This window comes from Schistocerca americana, chromosome 1 (assembly GCF_021461395.2).
Source record: "Schistocerca americana isolate TAMUIC-IGC-003095 chromosome 1, iqSchAmer2.1, whole genome shotgun sequence".
Classification (NCBI taxonomy): domain Eukaryota; kingdom Metazoa; phylum Arthropoda; class Insecta; order Orthoptera; family Acrididae; genus Schistocerca; species Schistocerca americana.
In genome coordinates, this window is record NC_060119.1 from 132,215,449 (window position 1) to 132,235,667 (window position 20,219).

The following is a 20,219-nucleotide window of genomic DNA, read 5'->3' on the forward strand; positions in this document are numbered from 1 at the left end:
GCGCCAAGGTCCTGGCAGCGAAACCCTGCCGTCGCCGTGCAGGTATATATAACAGCCAGCGGCCGGCGGCAGTCCACAGTGAACCTCGACACACCAAGCAACATGGTCGCCCTCAAGGTACGAATCGATACTCAGTAGTAGACTTAGAGTAATTCGGTTTTCTAATCTCTTCACGTAAATTTTATTTGCACTACACCGGCAGCTGTTCCGTAAGCCAGTTACAAACCTTATTTGTGCAATAGCAACAGTCACTGACTGATATTACTGCTACCCTTAGCAGACAAGATTATAACGAGTCTTTGGAATGAGGTGTATGTTAGAATGCAGCTAGGTTACGCCTAAAACGCTTTTTGTTTATCAACGTCAGCAGGTGAAACATCTGACAGATTTTTTGCTGAAAGTAGTGCATTGCACAGTCAATACAATTATTACATTTCTTCCCCTTTCAGGCATTCTTTGTAATCGTCACTGTTGCTTTATGACAAACTGTTGTTTTTGTATCCCGCTTGGAAGGCGGCGCATGGGTCTGCTCCTAAACTGAATGAATAGGCCGAATGTAGGAAGTGAATAGGAGCAGGCGAGGTAAGATTCTCGGTAAAACTTTTTACGTGAAAGTACATTTAATAGAGAATCAATGACATACGTAACTTTGCACTGAAGAGCCGTAGGTGCGAAACTAGATAGGCATCCACGTTAATAGCCACTAGTAGTAGGACAAACTATCATTGAATTAACAAGGTCAGTAATGACCCCCTATGAAGTACAAACAATGTTGCTAGCTCGTCTCCTCGGAATCAAATGGGTTGAATCTGGAGCGGAGCTCGTAGATCTGCACAGAGGGCGCTGTCGTCGGTGTCGGTGTCGTAGTGCCAACCTACGAACTTGCACCTACGCCGTGGCATCGTAGCTATCGATACCACAGCTGTGGTCTTCAGTCGGAAGACAAGTTTGATGTACCTATCCACGCAGATTTCTCCCGTGCAAGTCTCCTAATCTGTGCATGACAACTGCATACACTTGCACCTATTTACTACAGTCTACTATCCAATTACTACAACGTTCCCCAAACATTTTCTATCATTGCGAAATTGACTATTCCTTGGTGCTTCAGTATATGTCGTGTCGTACCATACCCTCTTTAAGCAAGTCAGTGCCTTATATTTCTTTTATCCCCGACATGATTCAGTACTTCTTCTTAGCTACACGATCCACGACTCCGATTTTGGGCAGTCGACTGTGGCAACACATTTCAAAAGCTTTCTTCCTACCTGTACCGATCGTCGTTCAAGTCTCATCCCCATGTAGCTACAGCTATACTCCGCAAGCCACTTAACTGTGTGTACTTTGTTTACCACTGTCGCTTCCCACTTTTTCTTTTCCAATCACAAATGTTTCGCGGTGAGAACGTTTGTTGCCCCCGTGTGAGTTCCAATCTCGTTAATATTACTTTCGTGGTCATTTAGTGAGATATACGTAGGAGGAAGCAATATATTAGTTCGCTCTTCTACGTGCGCTCAAGGAATTTTAACAGTAAACCACACCGTGACGGAGAACGCCTTTCTTGTTGCGTCTGCCTCTGATGTTGGCTGAGCATCTCCATGACGCTTTCGAAGATACTAAACGAATCTGTCGCGAAAAGTGCTGGTCTTCTCTGCTACGTCTAACAAGCCTCTCTTGTATCGATCCCAGACTCACAACCAATATTCAACTATTCGTCAACAAGGGTTTTGTAAGCTTCGTCCTTTTTTGGTATGTATTACACTTCTTCCAATGAATCTGGCATGTACCTTACCTACAGTTAGCTTCATGTGGTCCTTCCACTTTAAATCACGCCGTACCCACACTCCCAGTTTTTTATGGATGTGACTGCTACCATTGGTTGTGCTGCAATCGTGTAACTAGACAGTAACGGTTCTTTCTGTCTATTTACGTGCAATAAATTACATTTTTCTATGTCGGAGGTCAATGCCACTCCTTTCAATAAGCGATCCTCTGCAGGTGTTCCTGCATTTCGGTATTATTTTCAGGCGTTCCGGCTCCTCTGTATATGAGAACATCATGAACGAAAAGTCTCATGGAACTACCAACGTTATCTACTGGTTATTTACACATATTGTGAAACGTAATGATCCTGTAAGACTTCCTTGGGCTATGCCCGAAAATGCTGTTGCCTCTGAAGACATTCCTCTGTTGAGAATGACACACTGCATACCGTTTACTAAAAACTTTTCGCTTCAGTCATATAACTCGCCTGATATTCCATATGCTCTTATTCTTTTAATTAGATTGTAGTGCGAAACGGACGCCTTCTGCAACTCAAGCATCAATTATGGTATTACTGCTTCCTGGGTCTCGTGGGCCAACAAAGCGAGCTGGGTTACACATGGTCGTTGTTTTCGGAACCCATGTTGATTCCTGTAAACCAGACTTTCAGTGTCATAATACGAGAGCGTAAAACATGTTCCAATATTCTACAACTGACAGACGGCAAAGATATATGCTCATAATATTGTGCGGCTTTTCGACGACCCATTTTGAAAACGGGAATGAGCTGCTTCAGCAAACGCCTGCATATCGACGTCTCCTGTGGCATAAATTCTGCCCGCCCCCCTGTCCCAAATCTCTCTCCCCACCTCCAACTCAACCAATTCTCACTTATTACTCAAAAAATCATTTTTCATGTTTTGCTACATATACGCTTAACTGACTATTTCTGATTATTTACTAATTGGTACATTAATCGTCGACCTTGGTACTCAATTATTATTGACTTCCCATAGAAATATTTTTATTTTAAAAACTTGATATTAATTTTTCTTGTCTAGTACATAGTTTAACCAACATTTACAAACACGTATCATTTGTGACATCTGAATATTCGTTTAAGAAACTGGACGTGAACTTGGAATCACTACTTTTACTGTAGAGTTACGTGCATGTCTGAAAGAACAGCCATAACTGTACGAAATGTTTCCAAATTAATTCGCTGACTGAGAATTCCTTGACGTCATCTGTATTAGATATCAACTACCCAATAGTGATATATGCAAATTTGTGGCGGACCAGCCGGTACTTATGTCAAGTAATTCTCTGTAATCGAATTAATTTCGAAGTATTTAGTGAACAGCTTACAGGCATTTCTTAATTATCAAAGGTGTCTCTAAAGGAATGGTCAGTATCCAGGGCTATGACACGAAAGATCATTTGAAGCATAAAGCTTCGTATGTACATATACTCTATTCCGAATGGTTTCCGAGTAATAATGTATATTATTATTTATTTTTTGTATTATTCAGTACAGTGATATTATTTGCTATGTGCTACAGCAGAGTAGAGGAATTCGAGATCAACAACTTCACATGGGACACTGGTCGTCTATCAAATGGACAACTACCTCAAATTGGCCTGCAAAAACCACCTAAGTCACACCACTTGCAAATCGCATGAGACCTTCAATACTCTATGAGTCCTGAAGGAAAAATAAGTAGGACCTTTTTTGTAGTGAATGTAATGTAGTTTAACTCTGTATTGTGATACGTTTTGGCTAAATAATGCGGTTTTCGAACTGTTCAAGAAAATGCACAAAAGTTACTTTAAATGTGTTTTATCTAGGAAAACCATTCGGAATAGGGATACGTCATTCTGAAGTTTTTGCTTCAAACGAGCTTCCCTGTCATATCTCTGAATATTGACCACTCCTTGTGGGACAACCCGTATACAAGATGTTGTAAGCTGCATCTATCTATTCGTTTTATGTAGGCCGCAATGCCTTCAACAACCACGTGCAAGATTTTCATATTCTTTCGCTCCCTACAGGCAAACAATAAGTCCTACAGTAAAAATGAACGGGAACTGTTTGTAGGAAATTTAATGTAGTTAATTTTTGTACCGAGAAGAGGTTTTGCTAGAGCCCAAGATTTTCGAGTTATCCAAGAAAAACGCTTTTCAGGGCTACTTTTGCACGTTTTTCTTGGATGATTCTAAAACGACAGCCTCTAGCGAAAACGTATCACAATACAAAATTTCACTACATTAAATTAACTACAAAACGGTACAGTTCATTTTCTTCTGTAGGACTAATACACTCCTGGAAATGGAAAAAAGAACACATTGACACCGGTGTGTCAGACCCACCATACTTGCTCCGGACACCGCGAGAGGGCTGTACAAGCAATGACCACACGCACGGCACAGCGGACACACCAGGAACCGCGGTGTTGGCCGTCGAATGGCGCTAGCTGCGCAGCATTTGTGCACCGCCGCCGTCAGTGTCAGCCAGTTTGCCGTGGCATACGGAGCTCCATCGCAGTCTTTAACACTGGTAGCATGCCGCGACAGCGTGGACGTGAACCGTATGTGCAGTTGACGGACTTTGAGCGAGGGTGTATAGTGGGCATGCGGGAGGCCGGGTGGACGTACCGCCGAATTGCTCAACACGTGGGGCGTGAGGTCTCCACAGTACATCGATGTTGTCGCCAGTGGTCAGCGGAAGGTGCACGTGCCCGTCGACCTGGGACCAGACCGCAGCGACGCACGGATGCACGCCAAGACCGTAGGATCCTACGCAGTGCCGTAGGGGACCGCACCGCCACTTCCCAGCAAATTAGGGACACTGTTGCTCCTGGGGTATCGGCGAGGACCATTCGCAACCGTCTCCATGGAGCTGGGCTACGGTCCCGCACACCGTTAGGCCGTCTTCCGCTCACGCCCCAACATCGTGCAGCCCGCCTCCAGTGGTGTCGCGACAGGCGTGAATGGAGGGACGAATGGAGACGTGTCGTCTTCAGCGATGAGAGTCGCAACTGCCTTGGTGCCAATGATGGTCGTATGCGTCACAATCAGGACTGCATACGACCGAGGCACACAGGGCCAACACCCGGCATCATGGTGTGGGGAGCGATCTCCTACACTGGCCGTACACCACTGGTGATCGTCGAGGGGACACTGAATAGTGCACGGTACATCCAAACCGTCATCGAACCCATCGTTCTACCATTCCTAGACCGGCAAGGGAACTTGCTGTTCCAACAGGACAATGCACGTCCGCATGTATCCCGTGCCACCCAACGTGCTCTAGAAGGTGTAAGTCAACTACCCTGGCCAGCAAGATCTCCGGATCTGTCCCCCATTGAGCATGTTTGGGACTGGATGAAGCGTCGTCTCACGCGGTCTGCACGTCCAGCACGATCGCTGGTCCAACTGAGGCGCCAGGTGGAAATGGCATGGCAAGCCGTTCCACAGGACTACATCCAGCATCTCTACGATCGTCTCCATGGGAGAATAGCAGCCTGCATTGCTGCGAAAGGTGGATATACACTGTACTAGTGCCGACATTGTGCATGCTCTGTTGCCTGTGTCTATGTGGCTGTGGTTCTGTCAGTGTGATCATGCGATGTATCTGACCCCAGGAATGTGTCAATAAAGTTTCCTCTTCCTGGGACAATGAATTCACGGTGTTCTTATTTCAATTTCCAGGAGTGTAGTTTGCACGTAGTGAGCGAGAGGATATGAAAATCTTGCATGTATTTGAAGGTAGGGTGGCTTGTATAAAGCCCAAAGGTAGGAGTACCTGAGTCACTCTACAACATATCGTATTACAGCAAGTATCTTAAGTACCCTTTCGGATTGACCATAAATATATTGTCAAGAGAAAGGGAAATAAAAGCTGTCCTAGTAGTATATAGTTACAATGTGTGTGTGTGTGTGTGGGGGGGGGGGGGGCGGCAGTTGTGGCCGAGCGGTTCTAGGCGCTTCAGTCTGGAACCGCGCGACCGCTACGGTCGCAGGTTCGAATCCTGCCTCGGGAATGGATGTGTGTGATGTCCTTAGGTTAGTTAGGTTTAAGTAGTCCTAAGTTCTAGGGGACTGATGACCTCAGATGTTCAGTCCCATAGTGCTCAGACCCATTTGGAACATTTGTGTGTGTGTGTGTGTGTGTGTGTGTGTGTGTGTGTGTAGGTAAAAGGCAACAACAACAACAGCAAGGTACATCCCCTGCAGACAGAATATGTCACAGCTCTAATATAATTTTAATACACAGTACTTAAATTTACGGACGTCAGCCTATAGTCATACGTCCTTTGACAGCTGTTCGTCTTCGCCGCCGTGCTGGCCGTGGCCCGCGCCGGCTACCTGTCCGCCCCCGTTGTTTCCTACGCCGCCCCAGCCGTCGCCTACGCCGCCCCCGCCGTCGCCTACGCCGCCCCCGCGGCCGTCGCCCCCGCGGCCATCACCTCCCAGAGCTCCAACATCCTGAGGAGCTTCGGCAACCTGGGACAGGTGTCCACCTACACCAAGACCGTCGACACGCCCTACTCCAGCGTCACCAAGTCCGACGTCCGCGTCAGCAACGACGCCATCGCACACGTCGCCGCCCCCGCACTGGCCTACGCCGCCCCCGCGTACTACCACTAACCACCGAGGCTGCAGTTCCACTTCAGCTCTTCTGTTGCTTATTTATTTTCCGTTTTATGTCTTCTGTAAATAAAATCCTTCATTGACAATTTTACTATTGTTGTTGTATCATTGTACCGTTGTAGTCTCCATCTTATTACACAGTCCTTCCGTTTTCTAACCAGTATTAATCCGAGGTCTTGGTTATACATAACACAGTCAACAGGCGAGGGATATCAGTCTCAGTTTATAAAACACATTAGCAAATGAAATATTTCTGTGTCTATTTGAAAAGAATCACTTTGCATTTCTTTTCTATAATGTTACTCCAAACAGGCATTTCAGTGAAGAAAGGTATTTCGTTTTTAATAGGCTAGTTTTAGCCAAGATGACGCTTGAAGGATGCAAATGAAATAAAATGTCTGACAGTATTAATTGAAAAGTGAGAGGTTGTGTAATGGCAACTGAAACACTAATTGTGGTACTTTATTCTGTATTGGGTGATGGTGGGTTCCAACGTTCAAACAGACTTACCAAAACTTACACACCAGGTACGAAAATAACGTAACCGTTATAGAACGTAGACCGGCCGGAGTGGCCGAGCGGTTCTAGGCGCTTCAGTCTGGAACCGCTCGACCGCCACGGTCGCAGGTTCGAATCCTGCCTCGGGCATGGATGTGTGTGGTGTCCTTAGGTTAGTTAGGTTTAAGTAGTTCTCAGTTCTAGGAGACTGATGACCTCAGATGTTAAGTCCCATAGTGCTCAGACCCATTTGAACCATAGAACGTAGACAACATCCACGAAAACGTTTAGAAAGTACTATTGAAACGCCTGGTTAAATCCGCAGGACAGAACACGTAGTTGGAACTGTGGAAAAGGGCCAAAAATGAGCGACTGTCAGTTACACTCAAACACCTATAACTTTATTTAGTTGCCAAAACATTACAGCGCGACTTTACGAGCTTAACTATCGACTGAATATGTCACACAATCTTATGGCTTAAGGGCACAACCTCTTTGATTTTTAAAACTGCTGGAGGCCCATGATTTAAAAACACAACTACAACGAATTTTCAAAAGGCAGAAGGCCGAAAGCTTTATCCAAAAAATATTTTAAATGAGGATGAAGGCCCCAACAATGCAAGACTTGACAAGTAAGGAACTTCCAATTTTAAAACGGCTGAAGGCCCATCATTTAAAACCCAACTAAAAACATACAAATTCAAACCATCTGCTATGAGCCATTAAAAAACACAATCAAACACCAATAAGAAAAGGCAGTATAGCCAGAGGCGCTCAGAAGTTTCCGGGGATCAGTTTGCACTTGAAATACACTCCTGGAAATGGAAAAAGAACACATTGACACCGGTGTGTCAGACCCACCATACTTGCTCCGGACACTGCGAGAGGGCTGTACAAGCAATGATCACACGCACGGCACAGCGGACACACCAGGAACCGCGGTGTTGGCCGTCGAATGGCGCTAGCTGCGCAGCATTTGTGCACCGCCGCCGTCAGTGTCAGCCAGTTTGCCGTGGCATACGGAGCTCCATCGCAGTCTTTAACACCGGTAGCATGCCGCGACAGCGTGGACGTGAACCGTATGTGCAGTTGACGGACTTTGAGCGAGGGCGTATAGTGGGCATGCGGGAGGCCGGGTGGACGTACCGCCGAATTGCTCAACACGTGGGGCGTGAGGTCTCCACAGTACATCGATGTTGTCGCCAGTGGTCGGCGGAAGGTGCACGTGCCCGTCGACCTGGGATCGGACCGCAGCGACGCACGGATGCACGCCAAGACCGTAGGATCCTACGCAGTGCCGTAGGGGACCGCACCGCCACTTCCCAGCAAATTAGGGACACTGTTGCTCCTGGGGTATCGGCGAGGACCATTCGCAACCGTCTCCATGAAGCTGGGCTACGGTCCCGCACACCGTTAGGCCGTCTTCCGCTCACGCCCCAACATCGTGCAGCCCGCCTCCAGTGGTGTCGCGACTGGCGTGAATGGAGGGACGAATGGAGACGTGTCGTCTTCAGCGATGAGAGTCGCGTCTGCCTTGGTGCCAATGATGGTCGTATGCGTGTTTGGCGCCGTGCAGGTGAGCGCATACGACCGAGGCACACAGGGCCAACACCCGGCATCATAGTGTGGGGAGCGATCTCCTACACTGGCCGTACACCACTGGTGATCGTCGAGGGGACACTGAATAGTGCACGGTACATCCAAACCGTCATCGAACCCATCGTTCTACCATTCCTAGACCGGCAAGGGAACTTGCTGTTCCAACAGGACAATGCACGTCCGCATGTATCCCGTGCCACGCAACGTGCTCTAGAAGGTGTAAGTCAACTACCCTGACCAGCAAGATCTCCGGATCTGTCCCCCATTGAGCATGTTTGGGACTGGATGAAGCGTCGTCTCACGCGGTCTGCACGTCCAGCACGAACGCTGGTCCAACTGAGGCGCCAGGTGGAAATGGCATGGCAAGCCGTTCCACAGGACTACATCCAGCATCTCTACGATCGTCTCCATGGGAGAATAGCAGCCTGCATTGCTGCGAAAGGTGGATATACACTGTACTAGTGCCAACATTGTGCATGCTCTGTTGCCTGTGTCTATGTATCTGTGGTTCTGTCAGTGTGATCATGTGATGTATCTGACCCCAGGAATTTGTCAATAAAGTTTCCCCTTCCTGGGACAATGAATTCACGGTGTTCTTATTTCAATTTCCAGGAGTGTATTAACGTTCGCTTAGGGGAGACAGGTTGTCGGCCCAACTATATCCTATCCGCCAGCAACCCAACCCGGAGACAGTCAGCGGACCCACCGACAAGACGACTTGCTTTCCACCCGACCAGTACACAAGGAACTCCAAAACAAAAACGTAAAAGGCGTAGCCGCCCACGACCAAGTATGCATAAGCTGTCAAAACTACACACGTGTTGGACAGCGACAACAGGGTGACGGAAGGACACTGCCTGAATTTTACGTCATCGGCCAGGGCAGGTAGCCGGAACGCTAACGGCCACAAGGCTGAAAATTCCGCTGGTGCAGTTGGACTTCAAATAACCAAAATACAGTAAAACTCCACCGGCTGGTGGCCAAACCTTCGCCAACTCGAACACCCGCTGTTGTTCACGGGAATATCCCCAACAGCCAACCATGAATAGATCCACACCAACCGACCGACTGCCACACACCAGCTAGCCGGAAACTATAAACACTAGACCAAAGATAGTACAATATGCGAATATCGATACACACTTCTGCTGCCACACGTAAAAAGAGGAAGAACCACGGCATGACCGCAATAACAGCAGGAAACCAAACGCAGAGTAACAGTCAAGGTTTAAACCAACACATAAGCCGGGGACAGGACGGGTCAACTATTTCAACTCAGTTCCGTTAAACTGAAGCAGATAACGACATTGCAGAAAAGTGTATGTACAGTATTCAGAAGATCAAAGGTTATTACGACTGACAAAGTAAACAGGAATGACTAAGCTACCCAATTTCATCCTTACTAACCATTTTCTATTCAAACAAGATACTTCTGAAGTGGAGTAACTCGTAACACAACAGACAGTGGGTACTTTATGATGACATGCAGTTTGACTTCATAGAACTCTTGATATGATCTGAAATGACTGTGATTGCACCGCTTCAAGAAAAGCATAAAGTCTTCAAAATCGGAAGGACAAGGACGGCATTTCAAATCCGCGTCCAATCATCCAACTATAGATTTTCTGTGGTTTCCGTAACTCGCCAAGGCGAATGCCAGGACGATTCCATTAAAAGATCACAGTGCATTTCCTTCCCGTATGCTATCTTGTGCTGCGTCCGTGATGCTCTCGTCGTCCACCCCAGTCTTGGTATCTTTTCTTCCGAAGTTCCGAAGCGCGCCCAGGAAAGATCAGTTTATGTTCTGGAGAAATGTAGGAACAAGCGAGGAAATACTGGCCCTTCGAATTATGTTAGAAGGTTGAAAAAGGCAAAACCTACGTTTTCAGCATGTATAGATTTAGAGTAAACTTTTGATAATACTGACTGGACTACACTCCTTAAAATATGGAGAAAGAGGGAGAAAATACAGGAAGAGTTTGATTATTTAGAAACTACAGAGAAAGCAGACTGAAGTTATAAAGGATGGAGGGACATGAAAGGAGACAGTAGTTGCGAAGGGAGTTTGTGGCATTTCCCCAACTATCAAGCTGTGCATTGAGGAAGGATTAAGGAAACTAAGGCAAATGTGAAATTGATTTGAAGTTGAGGGACAAGAAATAAAAACACTGCAATTTGCCAGTGGCATTGTAATTCTGTCAGAGACGGCAAAGGAATTGGAAGATCAGGTGAACCGAGTGGCTAGAGTACTGAAAAATTGTAAAATGAAGATCAATGAAAGTAAAACAAGGTTGTGGCATTTCCCCAACAAGCAAGCTGTGCATTGAGGAAAGATTAAGGAAACTAAGGTAAATGTTGAAAGGGATTTAAAATTGAGGGAGCACAAATAAAAACCTCAAAGTTCGACAACAAAAGATTGAAACAGTAAAGGAATTCAAATATCTCGGAGAAAGCATTAGTTGGAATTATGGGGAAAGCAAAGCAATGGAATCCAGAAAAAATAAACTTGTATTGGCCTTCCAAGTAACAAAAAATACATACAACAAAAAATCCCTTTCATGGGGGTCCAAAATTACACATTACAAGACAGTGATTACGCCAGAAGCACTGTATGCAGCAGAAATACTAAACACGAATTTCAAAGGCCAAATGAAGAAACTTGAGCTAAAGGAAAGAAAAATTTTAAGAAAAATCATAGGACCAAAATTTCAAGACAATAATAAATTATACACATCAAAAATGAAACTCTCTACAAGAAAATAGAAAACCTTTCAGATACTATGCGAAAAAGGAGGATAATTTTTTATGGTCATCTTCTAAGGAATGAATTACAACAGATTAACTAAACAAATCTTTGACTTTTTCCATAACCGCAAAACGACACCCAACTGGTTTAAAGAAACTGAAAAGACCTAGTAGAATTAAAGATTTCAGAAAATTCACTTATCGATCGAACAGCTAAAGTAATTACTGAACATGAAAACATAAGGTTCCAAGACAGATGTTCACAAAAGTCCAAATCCTTCACCTCGGAAGAAGAGAGGAAAAGAAGATCAGAAAGAAAGAAGAAATACTGGGCTCTAACAAGGGAACCTCCCCATCGCACCCCCCTCAGATTTAGTTATAAGTTGGCACAGTGGATAGGCCTTGAAAAACTGAACACAGCTCAACTGAGAAAACAGGAAGAAGTTGTGTGGAACTGTGAAAAAATAAGCAAAATATACAAACTGAGTAGTTTATGGGAAGATAGGCAATATCAAGGATATTGGGATCGCAGGAGCCCCGTGGTCTCGTGGTAACGTGAGCAGCTGCGGAACGAAAGTCCTCCCTCGAGTGAAAATTTTAATTTTTTATTTTCAGACAATTATTATCTGTCCGTCCGATGCGATCACTTTTTTGGGAGTGATTATCACATCCACAATAAAACCTAAATCGGGCAAGGTAGAAGAATCTTTTTACCCATTCGCCAAGTGTACAAGTTAGGTGGGTCGACAACATATTCCTGTCATGTGAAAGTACATGCCGTCACCAGTGTCTTATAGAATATATCAGATGTGTTTTCCTGTGGAGGAATCGGTTGACGTATGACCTTGCGATCAAATGTTTTCGGTTCCCATTGGAGAGGCACGTCCTTTCGTCTACTAATCGCACGGTTTTGCGATGCGGTCGCAAAACACAGACACTAAACTTATTACAGTGAACAGAGACGTCAATGAACGAGCGGAGAGATAATAAATATGCAAAAATAAAGAAAGTAAAATTTTCACTCGAAGGAAGAGTTGAACCAAGGACCTCTCGTTCCGCAGCAGCTTACGCTACCACGGGACCACGCCACTCCTGTGCTGATATCGTCCATTATGTTGCCTATGTGACCCATGGACTACTCAGTTTGTATATTTTGCTTATTTTTTCACAGTTCCACACAACTTCTTCCTGTTTTCTCAATTGATCTGTGTTCAGTTTATCAAGGCCTATCCACTGCGCCAACTTATAACTAAATCTGAGGGGGGTGCGATGGGGAGGTTCCCTTGTAAGAAAAGAACAACACACAAAGAAATGATTGATACAGCGTACCCCAAAGAGGGTGAAACGAAAGAAGAAGAAGGTAAAACAAGGGTAATGGATTCTGTGGGAATTAGATGCATAAATTAGATGTTAAAAGTAGCAGCAGAGTTTTGCTATTACAGCGGGTAAATAAACTGATGACGGCAGAGGCAGAGACGATATAAAATGCAGACTAGCAACATCAAGAAACCCTTCAGTGACAGTGGTGGGAGAAGCCAGAAACAGAGGCAGCAGCAATCACCGTCCGACCGTCGGGAAGTGCACGCACCGCCGGCACGTTCGCACTCAACTGAGCGAGTGGCAGTGATAGGAGGGTGGTGGGAGGGGGGGGGGGGGCGGAGTCACAACCAAGCCAAGCGAAGTCCATCCCGGGGCGCGCACGAGACAGCGCCTACTCGTCCGGCGGCTAGGATGACTGCATACGCCGACGTGACCTGCAGTCTGTTCACGACATAAGGAGCACCTACCACGGTGCCACAATATACGACGCTCTGTTGAAACGGAGGAGCCACCAGCAGCTCCAATCGATATTATTGCAGGTTGACATGGTCGTAAGGCGAATGCCTGAGCAATTCTCACAAGTCCTGCCAAATAAATTCCTAATTGGGAGACACAAAATCAATCCCTCCAGATTTCAGACTGCAGAAACTTCTGAAATGTGATAATATAAAAGATCGATGAAGACTGGAGGGGTAGATCGAATAATTAATAAACCGCCGCTGGGGCGGCTGTCGAAGACGCAACACAGCTGCTTCGCGTAATTTTATACAACGGGAGAAAATCAGGTTACTCGAGGGATCGGGTGATGGAACATGTCCTGAGACGTCAAGATGGTTCAAATGGCTCTAGCACTATGGGACTTAACATCTGAGGTCATCAGTCCCGCCGCGCGGAATTAGCCGAGCGGTCTCAGGCGCTGCAGTCATGGACTGTGCGGCTGGTCCCGGCGGACGTTCAAGTCCTCCCTCGGGCATGAGTGTGTGTGTTTCTCCTTAGGATAATTTAGGGTAAGTAGTGTGTAAACTTAGGGACTGATGACCTTAGCGGTTAAGTCCCATAAGATTTCACACACATTATTATCATCAGTCCCCTAGAACTTAAAACTACTTAAACCTAACTAACCTAAGGACATCACACATATTCATGCCCGAGGCAGGATTCGAACCTGCCACCGTAGCAGTCGCGCGGTTCCGGACTGAAGCGCATAGAACCGCTCTCGCACCGCGGCCGGCTAGTCATCAAGAAATACTAAATTTGGTAATGGATGGAAGTAGTTTGCAGTAGTTATGAAGCGAAGAAGAGGCTTGGACATGTTGGTCTATTGTGAAGAACTGCATCAAACTAGACTTCAGATCACAGCTAAAAATATTTGCTGCGAAAAGGATTAAAGGGTCTCGTTTTTGAAACCCCGTCATTTTCCCCCACTGCGACTCAAATATCCGAAATTTGTCTCAAAAGTGCCTACAACCTACCTGTGTAATGGTGCACCGGCCTCAGTGGCCGTGAGGTTCTAGGCGCTACAGTCTGGAACCGAGCGACCGCTACGGTCGCAGGTTCGAATCCTGTCTCGGGCATGGATGTGTGTAATGTCCTTAGGTTAGTTAGGTTTAATTAGTTCTAAGTTCTAGGCGACTGATGACCTCAGATGTTCAGTCCCATAGTGCTCAGACCCATTAGGAACATTTGTGTGTGTGTGTGTGTGTGTGTGTGTGTGTGTGTGTAGGTAAAAGGCAACAACAACAACAGCAAGGTACATCCCCTGCAGACAGAATATGTCACAACTCTAATATAATTTTAATACACAGTACTTAAATTTACGGACGTCAGCCTATAGTCATACGTCCTTTGACAGCTGTTCGCCTTCGCCGCCGCCGCACCTCAGAAGGTAAGTCGCATAGTGCTCAGAGCCATTTTTTGTAATGCTGCAAAATCGCTGCGCTCTGTGACGTCACGCTCAGGCTCGGCGACGATTCAAAGAGCAAACTGTCGACACAGACGAAAAGAACGCCAGAACTCAAGAGTTCATATGAGTTACAGGGTGAGTTAATGATGTCATTTGGGCACAAACTTCATCACAGTTCTGCAAAACGCCACTGTGGACATGTCACATGTCACAACCACTCGCCCCCTCCTCTTACCCATATCTCACCCCTTTTCTTGACGCCTATGGCAAAACAGCGGCAGGTTGCTGTGGCCGAAGGGTTCTAGACGCTTCAGTCCGGAACCGCACTGCTGCTACGGTCGCAGGTTCGAATCCTGCCTCGGGCATGGATGTGTGTGATGTCCTTACGTTAAATTAAAAGGAAGGTCAGCGTTGGTCGTAATATTGATGTTTTATTGCTAACAAATGGTTCAAATGGCTCTGAGCACTATGCGACTTAACTTCTGAGGTCATCAGTCGCCTAGAACTTAGAACTAATTAAACCTAACTAACCTAAGGACATCACACACATCCATGCCCGAGGCAGGATTCGAACCTGCGACCGGAGCGGTCGCTCGGCTCCAGACTGTAGCGCCTAGAACCGCAAGGCCACTCCGGCCGGCTATTGATAACAGAATCGATTTTCCATCACATAATGATCATCTTAGGTGCTGTACACATTAAACTCAGACACTGGTATCAAGTTATCAACAATCAAAACTAAGAAGCGATCACAATCCTTACGTTAGTTAGGTTTAAGTAGTCCTAAGTCTTGGGGACTGATGACCTCAGATGTTAAGGTCCATAGTGCTCAGAGCCATTTGAACCATTTTGAACGAAAACAACGGCGCCCAGCATTAAAATCACGTAGTTTTCTTATCGGTGACCGAGGAGAATATTCTAGACAAACCGCCGCTTAGAAGGAACTTGAAAAGGCATCAGGATGTGGCATAAAAAGCCTCAATTAGACTACCTCCGCCCTTAAGTCGTTCATTTACACCATTTAGACATATTTCGCTGTCGAATACGATACTTTCAAGAGTCATGTGCAAGACCTTGAGCAGCGGCGTGTCTCAAACAGTTTCTTCCCACAAGAAAACCACTTGATTTCAGCTTCGAACTTGGCGGTTCTGACCTGCATCGCAGAGGCGTCAGGAGAAGGGGTGAGATTTACTTAAGGGGGGAGGGCTTAGTTGAGGTCCTTCCCATCATGTGACACGTCTAATGTTGGGCAGAATTGTGGTCAAATGTGATGCCGACGTGACATTATTAACCCACTTTACATCTCACATGAACTTCTGAGCTGTGCCCTTTTTCCACGCGTGTCAACAGCTTGCACTGGACCATCGCTGAGTCTGAGGCTGACGTCTCAGGGCGCCACGCTTTTGGTTTTGGTTTGTGGGGCGGTCAACTGGTGGTGGTGGTGTGGTGTGTTGGGGCTTATGGGCGCTCAACATCGAGGTCATCAGCGCCCTGACACACATTAAAAGAAACGAATGTGGACAGACCTAAGAAAACTAAAGCACACACTCAAACAAAGCAGGAAAAGAAGGAAAATGCTACCTAAGAAAGTAAAACCTAAGGAAAGGGGAAACATAGCAACAAGAATGTCACAGGAAATTGTTATTGGCTGGCCACTTACATAAAATATGGGCGAGCTTGTCACACAGTGAGCAAATTAAAATCCTCTCCCTAAAATCTTTGTAAAAACATTTGACAGGGCACAGAACTTTAAAACTTTAGCCACATTCGTCCGAGTGTTTCCTAAAAGAGATGGCAGGTCCGCTGGCAAGTCAGCCGCGACCCGCTGGTCAGAAAATAAAACGCAATCCAATAAAACGTGGCGCACAGTGACCTGGACGCCGCAAGCACCACACATTGGAGGGTCCTCTCGCCGGAGAAGGAAGCCATGCGTCATAGGGCTGTGGCCTATTCGAAGCCGAGTGAGGAGAACCTCGTCCCGTCGATTGGGCTGAAAGGAAGTACACCACACACGCGTTGTGGGCTTGACTATACGGAGCTTATTGTCAGTCACTTCCAGCCACTCATCCTCCCACCGACGCATGACCCGTGAGCTCAACAGCGAGGTGAGTGCGTGCAAGAGGATAGCACACTTGAGATACTTGTGGGGCAAGACACGCTTCCTTGGCTGCGAGATCTGCCCTTTCATTCCCAGCAATGCCAACATGCCCCGGAACCCAGCAGAAAGCTACAACTTTCCCCAGTCGCTGTAGTCGGAGGAGGGCATCCTGGATGGTCTGGACTATTTTGTCTGCCGCATACAAACGTTGCAATGAGTGAAGGGCACTGAGTGAATCGGAACAGACAAGAAATTTATGAGAGGAAGAATGACTGCGCGGTTCTCAGCGCCAATACAAATACCAACCTTTGCTCAGCCCAATCTCGCCACTTTCATAAATGATGATGAAATGATGAGGACAACACAAACACCCAGTCATTTCGAGGCAGGTGAAAATCCCTGCCCCGCCGGGAATCAAACCCGGGACTCCGTGCGCGGGAAGCGAGAACGCGACCGCGAGAGCACGAGCTGCGGACGCCACGCTTTTTCACCGTTACAGAGATTGGTTGTAGGTACCTGTCAGCCAAATTACAGACATATGCGTTGCAAAGGGGGAAAATGACGGGGCTTCAAAAAAAGTTACCTTATATTCTTTTGCACAAAGGGTATATCTTGCCAATCTTCTCCTCAATCGTTTGAAACTCTTTCCATTAACATCAGACTCTGATATTTCAACTGTTCCATGATCTGACACCTCACGACTAAAACACAGAGTCAGAACTGATCCATCGAATGGATCCAAGGGGAAAAAATCGAAAGTATCGAAGTTAAGAGTTTTCTCCGAAACAGAGTCCTCGTCTGACCTGTGACTACTGTAAGGGATTAGGACGTGGAGACCAGACAATAAACACACAATCGGAATATCTTTTTAGTGATCATACAGTATCGCGAATTTCAACTCTCCAAAGTCAGAGACTTAAATTGATGAGCAATTGAAAATTATAAGCTTGTGTTAGTGGAATGACGGCTTGGTTTCATATTTTCGCGATCGTGAGAACTTTTGAATACCTCGAGTTCATCAGTACTGATCGCACTGGCAAATCAGACTTCGCAAAGTAAATGACAAGTAGCTTCTGAATAAGTACTACAATTCGTAGCTATCTCAATGAGACGGGTGGAAAGGCGGCCAAGGATAGTTCGTCCAAGCCGGTTATTCTCGTTCATACAACACAAGACACACGCGCCTTTGCGCTAAAAAAACGTTAATAACACAACACGAATTAAAAAAATAGTACACAATGCGTGAAATCAAATTTTTTGTTATTATTGTTCAAACACACTTACAATAACATACATGTCTTAAGAGTATAAACAGTACAAGGCCAGGATGAGGAAAGGTGAAGAGTGAAATAACAGGTGAAGGATGTCAGACAACAAAATAAATTAATTCACAGTGACATCCCTGTCATTCCACACATTCCTCCGAAATTCTAAAATTCCACTTCTAGGATTTTATGTTGTACATATGTTAGCCATTTTTTTTCTTGTTTGTCATTTTAAATACCACTTTTCGTAGGCAGATTATTACATATGTTCTTATAATAAGAGAAAATAATTTCACTTAAACTAGAAAATAAATAAAAATACTATTGTGGACTATTGTGTCTCTGTAGTATGTAACCAATATCAACTGGGAAACGCAAAGTGACGTTCAATCTAATAAAATTGCTTGCATTTTACCCAGAGACCAAAACATAAATGTTGCACTCATTTGCCCTATTTTTTACATACATTAGTAACAGCGACTGTAGTGCTACGGATGCAAATCGAAATACGTAAAAGGAGGGACATTTACTTTTCACTGGTGATTACCACAAAGTCACGGGACCTGGGAGGCAATCTATGTTGGGGACAAAATCCTGTTCTGTGGTGCTAACTCCGTTCATATGTCTACACTGTGACGATAAAGGAAGACTAATTATATCCAAAGAGTAGTTATGAAGAGAACTAATCGTAATATAACGGGCATAGTGAAATTCCTAATGCCAGATATTATAATTTTTTCGAAATTTACATCCCTTAGAATGAAACATAGCTTGAAACCCACCTTCTCTGTCTTGAGCGCATTTTACTTTTGTTATTGTGGACATATTTACAAACAACCAATTTAACATATATGATAGCTGACGCTATAAACAGGAGATTGCCAAAATAATTAAATATTCGTTACGTTGCTTTGCAGAATATTGTGGCACTCAAGTAACACCGTAACTTTTGTCTGCTACGCCATCCCAGTCAGAAACAAGAAAAATCGTAAAATAGTCGTACTTCTTCGGACTAAGAAAAACTGCTGCTCTCTTAAGAGAGTCTACCAAGCAGCAATGTTATTGTTTCATAAAAATGGAGAAAGGTATGAAATTCTCCTACCTAAATCACATAACACTGATAGCCGATAGATATTCATGTAATCTTTTCCATCCAAATACTGTAATATGAGTGTAGTTTATAAAGAAATGGGTTACAGCTTCATAGTCTGAATATCGCTAGACGTGTACCAAAGAATTGTATTAAAGAAGTAATTTGTACAATATATAGAATATCTTCTTATTTTCGCTATTATCTTTACCGATTTTTCTACCTATTAAATTGATACTTCTGGATTGTTAACCGCATGTGGTTCGTTTTATAAGACTCGTTTGAAACAATAAAATATTGTATAATAATGGTAATATGTAATTTGTTTAATGGTTTAGCTATCGAAAAGTAGTTGTGTATGGTAGACGAATGGTATCCAGTAGAACTGACAATGGCGTTTCTTTTACGGTAAGGAAAACAAAAGTCAAATCATGTTGAATAAGGCGTACGGTATTTTGTTCCTGTCTTGGCTTCCCAGCTGACAGTATCTTTTGAGAAAAATGGCGCAGTTTTCTAAGCGCTGGACTAGAAATCTGGAGGATCATGATTCAAATACACACCCGGTCATCCAAGTCAAAAGAGCTGCCTTATTCAAGTATTGACTTGCAGCTCTATGAGGCTGTGTCAGGAGGAATGTTCAGTAATCAGAGATATGGCGGGAAAGATCATTTGAAATAAAAAACCTCATGTGAACATACCTTATTCCGAATGGTTTGGGACGTAGATTACAATTAATGTACATTCTTAATTATTCTCTATACATTCTTAATTATTCTCTGTAATTATTCTCTGTATATGATTTTATTTTATTTTATTATGATTTTATTTTATTTTATTATATGAAATAAAATCATAAGGACGGCTGTAGGTGTCTTTTATTTTTTGTGACGATAGTAAACGGCCATCGTCCCAGTGACGTCGTAAAAAAGGATGGACATACAAGAGAAGTGGACAAAGATCGGTGGGATTTAATAGGCCAAAAAATGAGACAGTCCGGTGGGACGTTGTACAACCTCCTGTTACTTAGTGGTGGAGATCATTCAGATACAATCCGTCACACAGACCTTACGGGAACAGTGCTAACGGCAATGAAATCCAGGATAGCGCGGACAGTACAGCGATAGTAAAATTTGAGACCAGCAATCGAGTTACGCTCGTAGTCTCATTTTTAATGTGCCTGCATGACTAATACTGGGGCACTGTGTCATTCTGAACGAGTTCCTCGCCAAACTAGCCGTCGTCACGGACACCGTGCTCCAAGGTCCTGGCAGCGAAACCCTGCCG

At 44.9% G+C, this 20,219-nt stretch overlaps 1 protein-coding gene across 1 annotated transcript; it reads left to right on the forward strand.

The window, feature by feature from the left end:
• The first annotated feature begins 89 nt into the window (after positions 1-89).
• On the forward strand, positions 90-6,508 carry LOC124621893 (cuticle protein 67-like). Its single transcript, XM_047147373.1, has 2 exons — positions 90-117; positions 6,088-6,508. The coding sequence occupies exons 1-2, from the start codon at positions 103-105 to the stop codon at positions 6,412-6,414; spliced, it is 342 nt and encodes a 113-aa protein (XP_047003329.1). The 5' UTR covers positions 90-102; the 3' UTR covers positions 6,415-6,508.
• The last annotated feature ends 13,711 nt before the right edge of the window (positions 6,509-20,219 follow it).